The following is a 21550-nucleotide window of genomic DNA, read 5'->3' as shown; positions in this document are numbered from 1 at the left end:
CTGTGTGCAGTGAGCACGATACGTTGATATCTTCTGTATTGTCTATTACTTCCAAAAGCTGCAAAGTCGTAACCGTAACAGTGTTTATTGATGTGTTTGCATTATTTATTTTGTGTTTGTCTTATTTGAATAAAAGTTTGTTTCGTTTGCTAATATCGGCAAGTGTTGGGCAATGCGCGTGTTGAAAGAGCCTAAAAATCGAATTGCACTAACGACCTATCGACTGTGGCAGTCGATAAAAACAAAAAACAATCCCAATCTTCGGAATGCAGCAAAAGTGCGGGAAATCTGCGGAAATGCTGTAACTCGCAAACAATTAGGGAAAGTTGCCCAGCTCCGCGATCGTCGACAGCCAAGTGGATCCGTTTAAAGTGTAACTGCCAAATATTCTTGTCAATTGTTTTGTGAAATTCCCAAGTTTGCCCATTTCGTTTTGGTTTTTTTCTTCTCTACCTCTTCATGCGCGAGTGAGACGGAAGTAGTGTACGCAACCATCGCCGCTAGCCATCTCGCTCTAGCATACGTCCCCGACCGAATGTCTGCGCGAGCGTATGTTTTATGTTCTCCAGGGTTGTCAGACTATTTCGATTCTTCTAGTTCCGCATTTCAAAATATCCCCAGTATTGCAAGCTTTAGTGATTAAAAGCATTAACCGTATATATTATTTTTGCTAATTTGTGCTAATCTCTTAGAAATCTCAATTTTATTTTAAGTTCTCACAGACCTAAATGGCCAATACAAGCAACAAGTAAACAATAATAACACAAACAAAATTTAAGATTTTGAAAAGTTCCTTAAATCGAATTTAATCATTTTTGATTATAAGTAAAGTGTATTATATTACATTACAAGAGCGATCTTAGGGCTTACGAACACCCAACAAAATACACATAAAATATATTTTGTGTCGGTAGAATATCGTTTTTCTATTTCATTCACAATGTTTATTAACAACCAGAGAAAATACGTTTTTGCAGACAAGTGGCAACCCTAGTTTTCACCTTTTTTCCTTTGTGGAATTGTTCCGCAATACTAATGGTATCTTTGATAATTCAGGCTGCGGTCACACTACATTCACCATTTCTCTTTGTTTGCGGCGGCGGCGCTCGTTGAATCGGCCGTGCAAAACGAATAAAATCGTAGAAAATCGAGGAAAATGCAGCCCCTTGCGGCAATGTAAACAAACAAGGCTCAAATGAGCAGATGCCGATTAAGTGCTTCGATTAACCAGCAAAATGTGCGTAGAAAGGGAAATTCAGTGACGAAAACAACAACTACGTGCTGCTGCGTTCATTGACGTGACGCGCGAGCGTGAATGTGTGCGTGTGTGTTTGTGTGCGCTGGCTGCTTCCGAGTGCGAGTGTGAGTGATTCCCTATGTGTGTGTTGTTAAAAAAGCGTTTTTAAAACAACAAGCCAGCAACAAACAAATCACCACAGCACGTCACAAATTGCAATAGAAGCAGCCACAACACCTCAAATCGAAAGCCCCCAACAACAACATCTGTCGTGTTCTCAGAGAGTGAGAAAAAGAAAGAAAGAAAGAGAGGGGCAAAAAGAAAGTCAACAGTCGCGTGTGAAATGAAATTCAAAAAATGTCCGCGTGTGTGTGTGTTGAATGTATAGAATTGAGTAAGAAGCAGCGCGGCAAAAGGAAATAAGCAATAGCAACAGCAAAAACGGAACCAGCAACAACAACAAATAACCAATGAAGCAATCAAATTTGGCATAATATTGCATTAGCCGACGTTTGTCTCTAAAACCCCCCAAAAAACCACACAACACAAGCAGCACAAATCTTTTGCCAATGAGTCGCAGACAGTCATTGGATCGACCAGGTGAGAAAAAATTAAAAGGGAAAAAACCTCACTCGTAATCACGCTGAGTTTTGAGGGCGAGAGCGTGCAGCATCCGATTTTGATTTTTAAAATGCACTTTGCGCATGTTCTCTTCTCGCTGTTTTGCTCTCGCTGCTCTTCGTTTTTTCGGGCTAAAAATAAACGCGCTCTCTTGAAACGCTGGCTGCGCAGCTGCTCCCAAACACTTGAACTTTGTAAACATCTCCAACAATCCGACAAATCGGTTATTGTTCAGTGACAAAAACCTGCATTTTAAAATTAATAGTTTAAAAAAATCTAAATCACAAATATGAATGGAGGACAAGACAACTATTTTCTGTGCTCGCTCTTCACTCGCTCGCAATTCTATTTTTAACACAAATTTCATCACTCGAGCGGGGAAAAGAGAAAGTATCTGTCACTGTCTTAAGCAAATGTAAATGTGGCTCATATAACCTTCTTCTTTTAATGTGTGTGTGCGATTGGTAAGAAAGCAAAAAAAAACCATAAAAACCAAAAATTCACCAATTTAAGTTTGTTTTGTTTTCGCCAGGGCCATAAACATTATGGACGAAATAATTCCACGGTAAAAGCTAAATGAATAAAAATAAAGTTGATAATTTTTAAAACTTTGTACTTTATTTTATTGATTTCCGCTTCAATTCTAGAAGTATTTTTTTTAAATACAAAATCTTTGAGATCAATAAGATGCTAGGTTCAAGTCAAAAAAGTAAATTTTTTTTTAGACAACGAGAAGTAGGTTTGCTAGATTTTTCACTGCCATGCTGGGGCTGGGTAAATAATAATGGACTTAGGCTTTGCTGTTTTGCGTTGAGGAATGCTGTCCACTTATCAACTGCAATTAGCGTTGAATGCTAGTCGTGCATCGCTTGGAAACTCAGACTGTCCGGCCCCTCGCGCGTACACACACACACACACACACACACACACACACACACACACACACACACACACTCCCACGCGTGCTAGTGTGTTCCTTTAATTTATTTATAACATTCAATGTAAACTCTGCTCAAGCGCCAGCCAAACAGCACAAACAATTTTCGATGCAAAGCAAAGACAACAGCAACAAAAACAAGGGGCTGCAGTCGCTTTTTTATTATTTGCCGCTTTTGTAGGTCAGGGTTGTCGTGTATAATGCACCCGTACAAAACGTGCCAGCAAATTGAATGAATAAGCGTGGCTACCGACAAACCGTCCATATATTCTATTGCAATTACATTTACAACAATTGTAGGGTACTGCCACAAAAATAACACCCAAATAAATAAAGCGTAGAATCCCTAATTGGTGTGTAAAATTTCGCGTGATTTCCCACTGCAGCTATTAACCGGTTTAAGACAGGTTAAACCAACTTGATTATGATCTATGATATTCGCAAATAGCTTCCGTTTCCACTTAAATAAATGTAACAAGCCTCTTGCTTTATTTTATCTTGTTATAAGAATAAGTTTTCCTAATTTAAAAAAAAAAAAAAATGTTCAGGCTATAAATATTATAGGAAAAATCAAAATATTTCTGCGAAATACACAAGGACTTTCCTAAAAAAGTTCGCAGTTAAGGAACTTGTAGTACTTTAAGATTATTTTTACAATAGTTCTCGACTGGCTGGGGTTTCCCAATCTACACTGACCTTATTTCTATCCAGTACTGAGAATGTTATCGATATTTACACTGTTTACATGCGATACGAGGGATAGCGGAGTTATACAAAGACGTGTTGGCAATGTTTACACTGGAAATGTTTTCCATCTACCGCTTGGTTGATTGTTATTATTATTGCCTGGGGCAAATCGCTCTGGAATTTCGGTTCAAACTCGATTTAGAAAGCGGACCATAAGTTCACCCTTGGAATTCATTTGGTGTAGGCGTTGCGGCGAATCTTATTCGATTTGTTTTTATTGCTTCAATTTTCGCGCTGTCTTCTTCGCGTTGACTCGTGACAAAGAGTCATTAAATTCTGTTTAAGGTGAAATCGATTTTCCGGACCATTAGGCGCCGCTAGAATCGTTGCCTATTTAAATTTTCACATTGTTTAATTGTACTGCGGCGACAGTTTATGAATCAATAAATAAATGAGACCTTATCAAGGTTACTGCTCAGATTGTGTACTTTGTTTTTGTAAAACATTTCGTTATGTTGGCTTGTTTTATATCGGATTAACCAACTGATAAGCAATAACTTGTTGCTGACTGTTCAAGTGCAAATACAGTAGATGTTTGATGGTTTTAAAATTAAGGGAAACAAAGAAACTAGTATATATTTTAGGGATAAATGATTTTGTGTTTACGAGTATGTAAACTAAAATTGTTGACACGAAAATGTGTAGTACATTGATTTCACGTTCTATATATACATATTTAATAAAAATCTTGATTAGTTTTGATGACTCAACCTTCTTTGGATGACTCGTCAGATTTACTTACATATATGCAAACTTAACTATATATATGTACGTATTTGCTGAAAAGCGCTAATGTTCTTGTTATAAAGAGCTTAATAAGAACTTATTCCTCGTGCCCAGTTTTATACTTGCTATAAATTTTATTTGCTTATCAACTGAGAGTTTCGGGAGCGACGCACTACCGAGGTCTTTTTTTCTCTCACGATAATTTTCCAGCAATTTCTCTCTGGACTGGAGTTGCTATCAGTGCATTTGTTCTTTGTTGTGCCTAATTGCTCTTGGCATTTTCGCTTTTGTGCAATGATTTACGAGTGCCAGGCAAGGCCAAGAACAATGTTGGGCAATTCAAATTTTATTAGCATATAGAAGGGTCTCTAAAACCTCCTTGTCGCTATGCCAAGCATCGTCATCCTCGTCGTCGAGTCACATCATTAATCTTGGCACACAAAAGAGCCGCGACCTCATCTCGGAGCGGCAAAAAGTTGGCAAAAGTTACCAAAGCAACGCATCGGGCTATTAGCTTCCCTCCCACTCGCATTTTCGTTTTTTCCGCTTTTCCTTAATGAAATTGCTTTGATTTCTGGGAAAGCTGGGAAAGTTTTCTCATCTAGCGTCGAGACTTGTACAGAAAATTACACGAATCCTTGCGGTTTTCCCTCTTTTTTGAAGGCTGACTCTTTCTTCGCCGGGCTAATAAAACTGGTTGTCGGCCGAATTTGTTTTTTGTTGTTTATATATATTAAAATTGTTGTGTTTATTATTTTGTTTTAAATTAACAACCTTTTCAGAGACTTTTAATGTATTCTGTGTTTAACAAATATACAAGTTTTTAGAACTGCAAATAAAATATAAAAAAAAACGCTGCGAAATCATAAACTTGTAAAAGTAAATGAAAGTAAAATGTAGGCACCAAAACTTAAAATTTGCTTATTTATTTAATAAGAAATAATTCCCATTCATTTTAAATTTTTCATCAAAAGATTTTAAAAGAAAAATATGGTCTTTAAATTTGTGAAGACTTAAAAGCAAAATAATCGAATTATAGCTAAAATGAGACAAATCCTTAGGGTTGGTCATTTGGCGGTTGAGTTAAAAGTTGACACATCTTTTTGGGGGTTAATCGCGCGCCGCTGGCTGCGATGTGTATCTATCTATTAAAAAATCGGGGCGAGTCGAAGTGGCCAAAAGACGATGTGGAAAACGACGACGACGACAATCGCGAATGCGCTCTCAGGAAATTGTTTTTGGGAGCACGTCGGAATTAGCGCCAATAACAACAATGGGCATGCGAGCGAGCCAGGCAGAAGATGAAGCCTCGTGCGAAGTCAATTTCCCAAGTGAAAAATGAAAAATCCACAAAAAACGCTAAACAGTAGGCTATGCAAAAAAGTTTATTTTTAATAGAAAATATTTATAGAAGAAGTCGATTGAAGCAACCAAGCCACAAGCTCTTTTAATTTCTTGTACTTAAAAACAACAATATTCAAAAATAAACATTTTTATAAGTATCGCAAACAATTTCCAATTTTTTTATAAAATATAAATAATTAAATCTTCTTAAAAAATAAACAGCACATAATAGTAGGCAATACATTTATAAATTTTCAGGATGTCGCAGTCTTTATGTCGTTTATAGTTGTGGCACATTCGATATATTTCCCCCCAGACTAATCGACCAATTTCCGATTCTGTCCATGTATCATCCCAGCCCGGAATTTCTACTGCCGGTTCCCAACTGTGAACTGTGGCTGGGGGTCATTACGGGTGCCAAAAGGGGGTCAGACGCAGGATGGGCATAAATTATTTTTGCCTCCCGAATGTCTAATATGGTGGCGACGGATATGCGGCTGCTATCCGCCAGTTAGACATGCACCGTACAGCTGTGGTTGGGTGTTTAGATACACTTTGAAATTTATAGTCGGCAAAAACTATTCATGACTAAAGTCAAAAAAACATGTCTTATTCGCAAGGGCTTCATAAAAAATATTAAAACAAACAAATACAAAAAAATGGTGTTGGTTTTGCAAAAACCTTTTTTTAGTCAAAAAACAAAAAGTTTTATTTGCTCTTACAATAGAAGTGAATCAAAATAATTTTTAAAAGACATTTTGTCGCATTTTCCAAACCGGTACTGTGTACTGAATGTGCGTTAGGATCTCACACCCCTTTAATCGATTCGGTAACAATTGTTGTGAACCAGTGTTGTGCTGTTTTCATTAGGGGTTATTCCGGTTTGATCTGCAGCAGGGCACGAACAATGGATACGGAATGGAGCCGGCAATGAAGTTTTCCACGTCCCAAACCCAAACTAAATCCCAATTCCAGACCAAAACCAGAGCAATACTCGTTGCTCACCTTCGTTCGCAGGACCAAAACACACACACACACATGCACACAAACTAGCAGAAGGGACCTTTCCTCTCCGCTTTCGTTTCATCTGTCAGTTATCCCGTTTGTTTCTCCGCTTGTTATGGCTGCTTGCTGTGTTTTTTGGCTCTCTGGAGAGTCGAGAGTTTTTGATTTTCGACATGTCGCTTCTTCAACCCTTTTTTCAATGTATTTTCATGCATATGGATGTTTTGTATATGTATATATGCGTGTGGAAAGTTTTGCATTTTTATTATAGATAATTTGTGTACAGGTTTTTTTGCGGCTGCCGCGCAAACTCCCAACTTTTGAACTTCTGCTGCTCCACACATCCTTCTCTGCCGATGCCACTTCCATTTCCACTTCCGCCCCATCCTCATTCTTATCCTCATCGTCGTCGTCCTGTCTGCACTCTGCATATGTTGGATGTTGTTTATTCTCATCCCCCCTTCCGCTCAATGTTGTTGTTTTTGTATCGCTCCGCTCTTGTTTTTGTGTGAGTGTGTGTGTGTATGTGTGGGGAGCCATAATTAATTTTCGACGTTTGCCTGTGAAGTCTGGCAACGTTGCAATCAACCGCACAAGTTCTCTACATTAGAGAAAAAGAGTGAGAAAAGGATAGTGATAGATTGAGAATGAGACAGAAAGCTAAGGGAATTGTGTATTATTTGTTATTAATGGGTAATTGCAGGAAATAATTGTATTTTCGAGAGTCTATGGAAGAAAATCTTTGAAAGTTCTTAATTTAGGCAAGCTATGCCGGTTGTGATTTAATTCCAACAGATAAATAGCTATTGTTTTTTCCCCTCTGAAATAAAAAATTCCTGTTTTTGTTGCACCATATATAAATGTAGATTTAAATTCTATCCATCTGGATCTGACTAATATATAAAGGAATTTTGTATTTGTTATATATTACTTTATTTTAAATATCAGATTTCAAATTATATAACCAAAATAATTTGATTTATTAAAAATCAATTGATTTTTATAGCTTTGCTTTACAAAAAAAGTATTCCCGTTTATCAGTATTAGAAAAGCACTCTCCAATAATGTGTAAAATAGGATTATTGTAAATGAACGCTGCAAATTTATGCAAACATGGCTTTCAAAAGAACAACCCCAAAGGTAGCCAAGCATATGCCGCCGAACATAATCTGGTTGTCAAGTGAGATTAGCAGATTTTTAACCTCCTTTTCCCTTTCCCTCGCAAACTCTATTGAACACAAAATAACAGTTGGAGTTACAGCCTTTCCCCTGTTTCAATTCGAAGTGGTGATGTGTTGTTATTGGCTTGACTTGTACCCTGCTTGACAAACTTCGAGGCAAGCACAAACACCAGGGCCCACACACAATACAAAATGCACATCCGATGCTCACCCATGGTTGCATTATTAACAAAATTTTACCGCCTGATGAGCTTTCCAATTCAAAAACAGGGTAAAAGGGAAGAGCCCCCGGGCATCTTACTGCACTCCAGCGGATGCATTTTGCATGTCATCCACTTTCAACGGGGGATCGCTCATGTGTGCATTTTGCATTTCTGCATTGTACGATGCCACTTGACATTCGCATTCGGATTCGCATTAGTAGATCCGTTGGGACGAGGAACTCCTCTGGTTAATGGGTTAATGGTCTTTGAATGTTCATGGCCTGCCACTTGTGCGTTTCTGCGCGAGAAACGATGCGGAGAAACATTTATGGCAAATTTTGGAAACATTACATCGGTAAATAGCTATATCCAACAATAATGTATAACTATATATTGAAACAGAAATATGTAACAAAAATTGATGATTTTATTGATGGTGTTTGATTAGTTTTTTAATAAAATTATTAATAAATGGGAAAAACTAACAGTGCACAATTCGAATTTCAACAACATTTAAATATGGAAATGCACAGTATGCACGCACGTTCCACCGAGATATGCTCAAGTACATATTTAATGCATGTTTGAGCATTATGTCGGCCGCCAGTTATTATAATAAAACCGAATTTGAGTTTGCTTTTTGCCTTCCGCCACGCTTGGTTATTTTCGTGCCCCTTGGCTGGGTTTTTGGCACCGAATCGTTCTGCTTCTGAATCGGGTTTGGTTTATTCTGTCGGATGCTCATTGTGAATTCAACGGGTAAACATTTGCACAAGTGTCCGGATCGTTAAAGGCAGTTATGAACTTTTTCAGCCGCGAATTTTTTGAAGCGAAAGATGGTTAATAGGGAAAGGTGGCCAGCACCAAATGAGTGCACAAGGAAAAAGTGTCAAACATATTGGATGAATTTAAATATTACAGCATTTAATTGTTATTTTTGCAATACTTTTTGTATATGCTCTGAATATTTAGTTTTAAAGAAGTAAGAGTTAAATTATGAGTTTTATTCTCAAGCTTGAAAAATTGCAAAAAGGTTGTAGTAATTACTCTTTAATTCCTTGTATCCAAGGAGTCACAGCTTTGAGGGGCCAGTTTTCACCCGCTTGGCAGGCGTCTGAGTTACTAAATGCCGGCAAATTGTGATCGCGTGCTTAGGGATTGAAAGGGTTAGTGTCCGAGAAATGCAACAAAATCGAAAGCGGCACGAACAAGGGGACTACCAAGGAAGTTGACCCAGTTCCAAGTGGGGGGAATGAGATACAAAGACCTTAATGTTGTTGGCCAGCAAAAGTGGAGCTTAACTTTGTGTGCAATGTTGAAGAAAACTTTGCATATTACGGGTTGGGAAATGAAAATGCAACCGGGGACTGCTGGCTCCCTGGCTCGCAGACGGAGTGGACTGACTTTGAAAGTGAATTGCTTCCATAGCTCAAACCACTTTCCAATGCACCCATCCACCCCCCTCCACACACTTCTTCCCAGGGCCATTTGCATAGAACAAGGGGTAAAGTCCTCATGCTGTTATAAATGATGAAATGCATGAATGAATGATTACGTTTCCGAGTTCCAGTTCCTTTTTTCACTTTCTTCACTCGATTGTTCATTTCAAACAGCAACAGTTTGTTTCATAATCCAATTATTGTCAACTTGGTGTCACTTTTCATTGAGGAAATTGGAGATGTTCCACTCCACCCCAGGCTTGCAAAGACTTGAGTTTTATGATATACTTTTATGGAGTGTTGATTGGGAGAGCACTCAACCCTGAAACCGATTTTACGAGCCATCCTTTTGAGGCCGCTGGGTGCAAGGAGTGCTGTCTTTTTGTTATTCTCAAGTGTGATTGTCTGATGCTTGATCTATGGCTTACTTAATCCCTATGACAGCCATAATTCCCCTCGTTCCACTCTGTAAGATCGGGCAGTAATCAATCAATTACCCTTAAAGGTTCTGCTAATTACAGCCGGATAATCCAGGCCAAAAATAGCTAAATAATAAAGGTCTGGCAGCTGCAGCCAAAGCGTGTAAATGGTCGATAATGATTGCAACGATATAAAGAGGGAACATAATCCAAACCTGGAAGATATGTGTCGGAAGGAGGAGGAATACACATCCAAAGTCGAACAAAAGCTGCTGCAGTCGTTCGCAGTTGTTGGTGGTTGCATGTAATCTAAACAATACCTGCCGGCCATATCGGCATCTCGCATTTCGCACAGCTAACTCCTCCTAATCCAAAGCAGTTCAATCAGGAACAATGAACCAAACAAAGGACCGAAGAACAAGGAGCGCGGAGATGACGGGTTGAAAACGAAACACGGAGCTTATTGACAGAGGGGCAAACATGGCAGGTCCACCACACACACTGCCCAACAGTTGTGGTCAAGACTCTGGGATTATTTGGTCAAGAACTGAGGGACAATACATACTAATTGATTTATTTGATCGACATATGGTCAATAGACAAATGAATAAGTCGTAAACTTAAGGAATGGTGGTAAAATATTAAACTCATAATAACGAAATTTATTAACCCTTCTGAAGAATGGCATCTTTCAAGGCTTTCCTGTTTAGCATTTAAAACACACTTGATCTCTCGCTGTAGATCTATTCTTTCGAAGACAACTGTATATGCCTAGAAGGATATCACATGTCGTTTTGATGCTTTTGCAGTACAGGTAGCATCCATCCATCGTCTTTGTCCGTCTGTTAGGCAGCTGCAAAAACTGCAGCAACAACAGAAATTGGCCAGCCACTTACTTACCGTTCCCTCCGCGCTGCCCCTTCATTTCGAGTTCTTTTGAGCCGGGTTATTTTCAAGCATTTGAGCCAGGCAACCAGGTAACCAACCTATTACCTGTTGTAAGAATGTATCTAACAAACGCATGCACACACATTTGAGCACTCCATCTGCAGATTGATTCTGTTTTAGCCTTTGTTCGTTCGTTCGTTGGTCTCTTCACTTGCCAAAATTGAAGATGGATGGATGGGTAGTAGGAATCGAACGCATAGAATGCTTGGGATTGCCAGAAGACTTGCTGATGCAGTGCGGAAAAGTTATAATTGCAAGATGTCTATATGGGGCCTTACAGAGAAGATGAAGTCAGTGGTGATTGGAGTGCAACTCCATGGGTGGTGCTAACTTTATTTGGCCACTCAACACAAATCAAAGAATTTCAATCAACAACAGTAATTGCTTTTATATGGAGATCGATTGGGTTTTATTGAATAACTTTTGTAACGAGATTCTTAAATTCTGCAGTTTTAAAAGCGTAATTTAAATGTTTAGGCCCGTTTTCTTATTCTCATAGTAAGGTACATTAAGTAGGCTTTAAATTGGGAAGTTATTGTGAAACTTATAGTTTAAAACTCATTTTAAACCGATTATTTAAATATTTTCTAAAAATTATATTTATTTATTTTTATTAAAATTTCACATTAAATGATTTGGTAAATGCTACTCTAAAAGTAATTGTTGAATTTGATTAATCAAACTCTCTTTTTTCAATCAATATTGCAAATCAATATAATTTTTTTATTCATAGCTTTGACAAGCTTTTTATGATTTCTTTCCATTTTTTTTCGATGGTAATATACCAATAAATAAAAAAAGTCAATCTGTATCTGCTCATTTCCGGGAGGCCACTGTATGGGAATGTTTCTGTGAGTACGTATGTGTTGATGTATCTCCGCTCACTCTGCATATTGCGCTTCGCATGGAAACAGAATTCCAAACTGAATTTCGCCAATCGCCAGCAACAAATGCACGCGGGGGAGAAGTGGGGTCTGAAAAGAGAGCAAAAGAGCGAGGAGGCGCAAAAGAGGGAGGCAGAGCGGGAGCAAAGCTCATCCATTAGTTGTCGTCACACACAACCTGAGATATATTTCCATTGTTCTTGCTTCTTCTTATTTTCCTCTTCTTGCTCTTCTTTATTCTATGAACGTGTGTGTGTGTGTGTATCTGTCATTCGGCCGCTCATTGTGTTTGCATAGGTAAAACGGGATAGAGCGAGATGGTAAGATGGAGCTGAGGCAGCGAGAGATTGACAGATAAACCTGCGATGAGGTTATGTTTACTGGACCACCTTCGCAGGTTCGCTCAAACAAATACGCAGGCACACACAAAGACCCTTCCTTCCTCTCTTTTCCAGTCTGTGGAAGGCAATTGACCGATGCCGAAGCGCATCTAAAAAGGTAATTTGCCTCACCGTTGAGAATACTTCATACTCTGCTAAAAGAACCTCATTTAGCTACCTGCTCTCTTTGTAAACCAATGTTTGGTATTGATGGGTAAAGTTATTTATTGGGAACATTTCCCCAGCTAATAGGGGAATCGAAAAACTTAAATAAATCAGAAGATTGATCAATAGAGTGGTGGATCATCCCGCGATGGCTATTGCAGCTAAGATAAGATTATATCAATGTCATTTCTCTTTCTGTGTTAAACCATTTATTTATAATGCAACAAAATAAAACCTTTAAATAAATACACCTAAACTAAAACAAACATTTTATAAAGATTGGCTTTTGCCGTGGCCTTTTGATCTCCAAGAATAATGGAAAAGTTGGTGTCATGATCTAGATAATTTTTCCTGTTGTCTTGTACAATCGTAGTTAACAAAACCGTAATATGTTAATTAACAGACCATGCTATTTGCGTTTATTTCCCCGTGCTAATCATATTTCTTTTTGTTTTGTCATTCCAGGTAAATAACTCTCATAATTACGTGCCAGTAAAAAGGTAGATGAATATTTCTGGATATGCCTATGAAAGTTGGTAACAAGTTTTCAGCCACAATAGTGTGGAGCCCAAGTTCCTAATGATTTCTGAGGCAAATTATCTGTACCTCAAGTTTAACGACCTTTTGGGGTTACTTAACATTTAATTGGGGTAAAACGAGGGGCATACTTGTGGCCATAAACCCAAGTAATTATGCTAAGGAGATGGCGTCAAGTCAAGAAAGAGATTTTCAAATGATGTACAACCTGAACGTGACAGACTAATTGACGAAGAAGCGAGTATCCTTGGCCAAAAGTCCTTGATGTCTTGTTATTTATTTATGAAGCAATTTTTAAAGGACGACGGCCACATAAAATGGCATCATAAAAACTTGGCCAAGACGACGGGAGACGAGGAAGTGGATTAAAACTAATTTCCTACGTAATGCACACACTCTAGGAAGAAGAGGGGCTATAACTCGGGGACTTTGGCGGTCTGGCAGTCACTCAACTCAACTGAACTCAGCACATTTCGGTTCAGCCATTTGGCCCCAGAGAACGACACAAAGCAATCAAAGCGCAACCAACTGGGCGAACCGACCAACTTCCATTCCCTTTCCCCGCCCTGGTTTCCCCGCTCCTTTCAGCCACTATGCTGTCGGTCAACGGAGCAGAACCACCCGGTTGGACGGACAGACCCACCAACAGACAGTCAAACGAACAGCCAGCCACAAATGGCCATAAAATGAATGTGTATACAGCTGTGGTCAAAATAATGGCTCTAAAGGTTGGCACTCCCAAAATTATGGTGGTTAAAAGTGCTACGAATTTTATTTGATTTTACTAAAATCCTCTTAAACACCTTAAATAATATATAATAATATAATTAGTTATGATTAAATCATACACAATACATGTTTTTTATAAAAATCATTGGAATTATTGGTTACAAATTTTTAAAGAATTTGAACCATCGTAAAATTATTAAACTAAATAATATATCCAATTCCTTAAATAGAACAATGCTATTATCTTGACCGCAAGTGTATAACCAAAAGAAGTAGCAAAATAAGGCGACATTTCTGGGTGAAAAGAGAAGCAGAGAGGGTGAAAAATAAGATTAAGGTGGAAGGCTTTGAGAAATTACTTTGGCTACAACGTTATAATGCTAGCTGTTTTTGATGTTTTTGCTTTTGTTGGTTTTCAGCATTGACATTTGTGGGTTAAAAAAATAATTAGCCTCATATATATAGGCTCAGAAACCAAAAACAGTTATGCACTGGAAAAGTGGATCAAAACTGTGTTATTAAACAATATAATATTATTGTTACTAATAACCGGTAACCGGTAATTTGTTTTATATTTAAATCTATGCATTAAGTTTCTTTTAAAAATTTTATAATCTCAAAAGAAAGTTTAGTATTTATGTTTTCAAATAATAACCATTTAAATACAAATCAAAACAGCTACTTAATTTTAGTACCCTCATAATTTTGTTGAGTGTCTGTAATAAAGTCAAAACGCTCCCCTTTTTCTTCGCTTCGTGTTTTAATGGCTAATATAATTTGGCACTTTGATTGCTACAAGTCGGTGCGAAATAAATGATTATTTGGCATGTCGTGGCAATGAACCCCAGACAATATAAGTACGAATTGCTATAAGAGTTGAGTTGAGAGTAGCACGCAAACTCAATGCTCAAATATGTACGCATTAGGCGTTAGCAACACAATAATGTATGGAGCAAAAATAAATCAGATTTAAATAAAAATCCGTTTGCACAAGGAAATATCAACAAAATATTGAATATAAATTATTTTCACTCAAACAAATATGCTCTATCTTTTATTTGCTTTCACCTCTTTATTGCACCATGCATGAATGGGCCGATATCGAAATGTATTTTTGGCAAGCGCACAAAATTCAGCGAAATTATAAATAATAAAATTGTAAAATGTTATTATTTTCGTTTACTATTCGGCGTTTTTCTTTTTGTGCTGACTTTTAATAGGCCAACTACAACATTTTTCGTGCTTGTCAGCATTTCTCACTGCTGTTTCTCTGATTTCTGCCACCCACTTGACCTGACCCATTGACGGGGGCTTGCAATTAATTGCTATCATCTGCCTACATTTTTCGAGTTTGTTTAGTTGTGCAAGTTTAATGTGTGAACCATTTTTAGCAGCTTGGCTAAGCATTTTTTGACTGTTTGATTTGTTTTCGACTCATTTATTAGGGTCTCATGCAGGTTGTTGTGTTGGAAACTAAGCAAAAATGGTTACGAAATTCTTTATTTTCTTATCATAAGAAAATGTTTTTATAAATGCATAAAAAAAATAGATTTTATGTTTGGTTAAATCACACTCTATTTTTTTCAGACTATAAAACAATAAAAGCAATTTTTACATACAAAAAAGTTTACAGCTTAAGCACTTTGCAACTCGTAATCAGAGCTTTTAAAATAAGTTATGTTTTGAAAAAAACATTCGTTGCTTTATGTATTATATAAAAGAACCAAAGTGCTTTTAAAGGACTATTCACAAAACTCTTTTCAGTAAAATCTACTTTTCTGTCTGTCTGGCAGACAGACACTCCGAGAACCCTGCTGATAATCGGATTAGATATTCCAGTACTAATTGGCACTCGACAAGGGTGGTAAACTGTTTACTCAAACCACTTCAATTGATTTCCCCCTGTCATTTTGATGTTGGGCCACAAATTCTGGACAATGGCCCAACAATTTTCAGATACACACCTTGTCCAGTGTATGTGTGTTTGTCCAAACAAATAATTAACATTTTTTGCATTCTGTTGACTTTATTTTTCTGCCCATCCGCGCATTGTTTGCCATCAATTCTTACACTTGCCCGCAAAATGTCTAAATATTATGCTAAAGCAAACACATTTTGTAAACAGCTGCGAGTGCAACTATTCGCCCTCCCCTCGCGTTGCGCCTTATGTTTTCCTTTTGGCAGTGTTGTTGCTAGTATTGGCACAGTTTCAACTGCGGCGCACCGACCACGCCCTAATTGCCTCGGAATCGTTGCGGCCTCTTGGCTTTTTTGTGCCCCAAAATCGCTTGGGCCGAAGCAATTTGTGCGAGAAAAGTTTTGAGTTTGACCCACACACAAGAGGATAAATAAACAAAACACTTAGCAGCATTATGAATCTATACCGTCTGAGTTAACATTGATGATTTTGACGGCAGGAAAGATAAATTAAGGCCAAATTAATGTATAAGGATTGGGTTTTTGAACATTTTCTGCAATTAGATTAATAAATTGGGATTTTTGAGATTTCTCTCTTTGGATTTGTAGAAAAGAGCTAAGCTTTTTTGTATGGATAATTTTTAAAAATTGGAAAAGATATTATGTTGTATATCTAAATGAAAATAAATTAAATTAGTAAATTTAAATTGTTATGAAGGTTTTGTGGTACCAAAAATATTTTTATTTTGTTGTTTTTAAAATCCCTGATAAAAATAAAAAGGTACAGCTTTATACCTTTATAAATTAATACACCTAAATCTATTTTATTTTTATAGTGGCCAGAAAAGAATGTACCATTTCTGGTTATCAGGGTAATTACTTTTCTATTAGACTTTAAAAATATGAATCCTCTGAAATCCCATTCCTCATTTTCATTTCAAATTGCATTTGCCTTTGGCAATGGAAAAATAATTGACAACTCTGAGTTTTCTTCATTTTTGTCTTGTTGTTTCTGCTATTTGTTTGTGTTTTAGCTTCGTTTCCAGTCTGCAACACTTTGATTTTATCGTCTTGAATTTATTTTCATATCCTTTTTGGCTTTTTGCTTTGTCGTCTCGACATTTCATATTTAATGTTTTCCTTGGTCCGTCAGACAGATAAGGCGAGATTTCCTGAGACTTTGCACATTGGCCAGTGTCCTCAGGCAGGATCTTTTTTGAAGAGGGGGTGGACTTTATACTGTTTGTTGATTTCTTGTTTGCCCACAAACTCGAGTGTGTTTAAATTGAAAAATACATTTTCCAAAAGCTACATCTTTTTTATCGTAAGAGATACTCTACCCCATATACAAACTTATGGAACTAAAAATTTTGTGACTTAAATTTATGTCTAATTAAAAACTAAACAAAAAACTTTTTATTAAAAAAAAAAAAATTTACTGTTATTTCTTATAAAAAACCTTTTGTGAGTGGGAGATAATAACTTTTCAAATTCAAATTAAGCATAAAGTATCGTTTAAATGAAAAGGATAACCACATAGCAAACCAAACGATATTCCCCCCTGTTTATGAATCATCTTTGGCCTATAGGCCATGTTTTATTTATGCAGGTGTGTTTGAGATACGCCAATGCATATATCCGAGTATCTTTGTGCGTTTGTCATATTGCATTTTGCAATTACTCCTTGTCATACCGCAGATACGCACAAATACGAGTGTGTGCACACACTAAATGAATGGACCAGGTCCTTTGGCAGCATCCATTTCCCAGCTCATCCGTTGTGTCCACCTGCTGTGCTGTCTGCGGCTGTTGTGTTTGCGAGCGAGGAGAATTCAAATTATTTGCATTTATTTCGAGCATACATTTAATTAATAACCAGGCAACGATTATCCCCTACACTCAATGCCGTGGCGTATGACACTAACGCGATGGCTCGAATTACTGAAACGAAATATAACTCGAGGCACGCGACCCAATGGAACCCTTTTTTTCTGTGCGGTTTGTTCATGAAATGGGTACGTAAACAAAATGATTCTCTGGCCGAGTTGTGTGGGAAATCAGGCAGACGGCGGGAAAAAAAAAAACAAAACCGAATACGTTTATCCGAATAAGTAAATGCTCTTTAAGTTAATTGTAGAACAAATACAAGTTCTTCATGTTAACCTGAAACCTGAATGGTTTATTCTGTTAACCAAACCCAAATAGTCTTCTTAATCTATTTAGCTACAATCATCTCAACTATTTAATGCAATTATCTCATAAATGCTTGTTTTATTGAGAAAATGTTGTTCTTAAATTTCAAAAACAACATAGCTTAAGGCGCTTAGCATTAAATATAAAACATACACCCTTCGAAAGGGTACAAAACGGAGTGATTCAGCCAAGCGGGCATAATAGCTCTGGCCAAAGTGAAATGACATCGGCTGAGGACGGCGGCCACTTCAGTGTGACAATCTAATTACACGGCTCGATGTTCTCTAAGCGTGGTTTCTAACCAACAGCCATTGGAGGCGGAACCGCCACCTCTTGACCTTATGATCGACCATCGGTTTTGGCCTTTGATGTCGCACCATGCATATTCGAAAACATCAATTGAGTGAATGATTGCTGAAAGGGCTGTCTGATTCGTTCCATCTCCCCCTAAGGTTTCCGATTTCTGTCCGTTCTCTAATATTTAATGGATGGTGGCCAGGCCGAAGAAGTAGCAAAAAATGGCAGGAGGCGTAACTGAAACACAGACCAACAAAAAAGACGGGCGAACAAAAAATCATTGTTCATTGTCGGGCGAAACACGTATTGGCCATAAAACGTACACGTCGCCGGGCCGGGCCAATCTGGCCAAAAGAATAAAGTAACGAAATCAAAATAAAATTGTCCGTTAAATTCCTTTTCTGTTTCTGTAGTGGAGCGAACATAATCGGGGGGGTTAAAATGGGAAAGGGGTTATGGGCTGCCTGGATTCAAAATGGTGATTTGGAATGCCCCTGAAGTCGTTCCACTGAGCTGTGTAATTTATTTCTTAACATAAAGCAGGAATCGATAAGTACCATTATGGGCTACCGAAAACTGCCCTCAAAGTATTAAAAATCAATTATATAAAAAACATTATTCGCAAAAGCAATACAGATATGGATTTTTGAGTGCTTATCAGTAAACAACAATCGATTAAAATATTTTAAAATATGGCAATAAAAAAAAACAAATGTTTTGGGTATTTATTTATTAGGCGATTAAGGCTTTATCTACGTAGGTAAATTTTATATCTAAATGGTAAGCTAAACGTCCTGAACCCCCAAAATAAATATAATTTTTTCAAATGTTCTCCTGACATCTGCAATTGAATTCCCAGATCGCAGATTGTATCCCTTCAACCTTTTTTTATGCACCCCAAAATATATTTATACAGTTGTTTGTTGGAAAGTCATAAAAAAGCTGGGAAACACGAATTCAATTGGCCGAATTACACGCTCCCCTAGGCGGACACTTGATATCTTGGCAACAAAAGTATCTCGAGTTGATTATACCCGTATTGACTGGCCATTCCGGGATACAATTTGGGATTCTCTTAGGCTATCTGGGTAAATTGTGCGACAATAACAAACTAACGGCAATGTGTGGAGCGGGTTCTGAAAAGAAGGGATCAATGGTCATGGTTAATACCGTTTGCTGCTGGACCGGACCTGTTGTTCATGCAATTTAGACCTTTTTTTTGCTCGTTGTATTGCGGTGACTGCCAAGAGTTGGCAGACAGTGAGCGTCAGCAGTCAGCGGTCAGGTGTTGCGGGGGGATGAGTTCCAAAGGGGGTTACTCGGTGCTCTGTGCTTTGGCAGGGGTGTTCCAGTTCGTTGACTTTCACGTGCGACGAGCGTTTTGGTAGCCGTAGGTAGGTTGTTTTATTTATTGTGGGCCCTGTTTTTTTTTTTTTTTTTCTGTTTTACTCGCCGACTTTACCTGTGCACGCGTTGGCTTTTGTAAATGACAATTTTAACCGTTTTGTTGTGGATGTCTGTCTGCCCCCTGAACGCGTCCCTGAACACCCCCTTTTCCCCTCGGAAAACCTGTCTGAAGTGTTTTGGACTATGGCAAGTGGAGTTGTCGGAATTATTAAGCCATAAAATGGCTAGATTTGCCATTAATTCGCTAGCTCTTATGACTGTAATATATTGGGAATTATAATAACACAGAAGTGGAAAAAAGGTCAACATTCAATGATTTGGCTTTAAAACTATATTTCCAATTTACTTATATCTTGTTTTTAAAGAAACCAATTTGAAACTACAAAAAAAAAATTCTTTTAAGCATAAATTCTTTTTAAGTTAGTCAACATGGAATAGAAGATAGCTTAAATGACAACACTGTCGTCAAGTGCTGGGACAGCAATTTGTTAAAGCCGCTTCAATATATTCTTTTTACCATTATTATTATGGTTCTTGTTTTTGTTGGTGAGCATGGCAGGAAATTTGTGTTATGACTTTGCTAATGTCAAGTGCAAACAAATGTTTCAGCCAAACGACGATGGCGCAGCAGAAGCAGACGGCAAGCCACCAAAACGAAAATGGCCATAACATTTGTTGCAATCAGCATAATCAAAACAGGAGTATTTGTGTTGAAAAGCGGGGGAATACGAGGGAATACGAGGGAATACGAGGGAGATAATCACACCACAGGAAGGTAAAGGCAAAGCTGAGAGTGTGAAACGGAAAATGTGTTTCAGTTTCGGTCTGAAGTGTCAGGTTATTGCACGGCAGGTGCTCGAAGATGAAACGCGAACCCACTGGAGGGTATGAGGATCCAATTCCTGGTCCCAGTTCCTTCGCCTCACCCAACCTCTCTTACCTGTCTGATCCATCCAGCTTCTAGTCGAACCTCTCGTCCTCCCGCCAGCCACTTCATCAGTCTCCGTGAATAATGATGCTTTCAAGGGCCCTGTGTGGCTAAAATACCCGTAACTGAGCATAAATAAATCAGCATTAAAAACAAACCAAAGATGCAAGTGGAATCTTAATTGCGGTGAATACGTTAAACGATATTGCTGCACAGAGAAAAATAATAATATATTGTTTGTCTCTTGATATGAATCACTGAAATTTTCAATTTTTAAAAGAACTCACTACTTTGTTAGCTGAATCTTAAAGATTAACGACTGAAGCATGGATTTATTTCTTAAATTCTCCCAGCTCACATTGAAATGCGGTGTTGAACTATTGCTAAAGTTGTCACAAATGATCTGGCCCACCTCTCAAAATATGAAAACCCACAAACGTCATGTCAATTCAAAGACCTGGGTAAAAATTGGATTGAGTGGTGGGAGGTAAATGGGATCGTAATGCTCGCCTGAATGTCAATGAAATAATCCCCGGCCTACCACTCAGATGCATTTGCCTGTTGTTTTACGTGTTTGTGCATCTGCATATTTATTAAATGCATCTCACATTGCTCGGCATCATCTCTACTCCAATTTGATATATTACACAACATAAAACGAATAAACAACGAACGCACCCAAAGTACTTACATATACATATAAGCACACAAACCAGACTCGATGTCGGGCGAAAGAGATGGGAATACCGCCGGCGAAAGAGATAGCAAGATAGATAGTCCGATTGTGGGTGCGTTTGTATGCTTTTGTGTATGCATTCAAAAGAATTAATTAATGTAGACAGCTGCAGACGAACGCTGCGATTGTGGAAATGTGAAACAAAATGCAATTGTGCCCACATCTCGAAGATAGCGATGGAGCGATGGAGAGAAATACAAATACAGATACAGATTCAGATAGAGATACAAATACAGATACAGATACAGATAGAGATAGAGATAGAGATGCACAGATAGAACGGAAAGAGAGATCCAACGAAGTCGGATGCTCGGGGAGCCGCCACTGAAGGCAAACTAATTATCCCCGCCATATGTTGAGTGACAAACAGACAGCTCGGGGAATTCAAAGGGGATTGCCTGGGGAGGTGGGAAAGTGGAAGTGGGAATCGGAATGGCAATGGGATGTGCGGCTCACTGAAAAATTAGTACATCAACTGACAAACGCTATTAATAGCCTCCACACATCTCAAGACGTGCATTTGATTTGGACATCAAAATTCAGGAGAACTTCATTACATCAATAACAAAA

General features: G+C 38.0%; 1 protein-coding gene across 1 annotated transcript in view; it reads left to right on the top strand.

Annotated features, from left to right (window-relative positions):
* LOC128252209 (mucin-17) overlaps positions 1–21550 on the top strand; it is a 47778-nt gene continuing 26228 nt past the window's right edge. The window contains 2 exon segments of the mRNA XM_052979753.1: positions 1–373; positions 1057–1837. Coding sequence (XP_052835713.1) covers positions 1807–1837 — 31 coding nt within the window. The 5' untranslated portion in view covers positions 1–373; positions 1057–1806.

Source organism: Drosophila gunungcola, chromosome 3R (genome assembly GCF_025200985.1).
Source record: "Drosophila gunungcola strain Sukarami chromosome 3R, Dgunungcola_SK_2, whole genome shotgun sequence".
Lineage (NCBI taxonomy): Eukaryota > Metazoa > Arthropoda > Insecta > Diptera > Drosophilidae > Drosophila > Drosophila gunungcola.
Note: the sequence above shows the minus strand (reverse complement) of the source record. Positions and strands in the feature narration are given on the sequence as shown.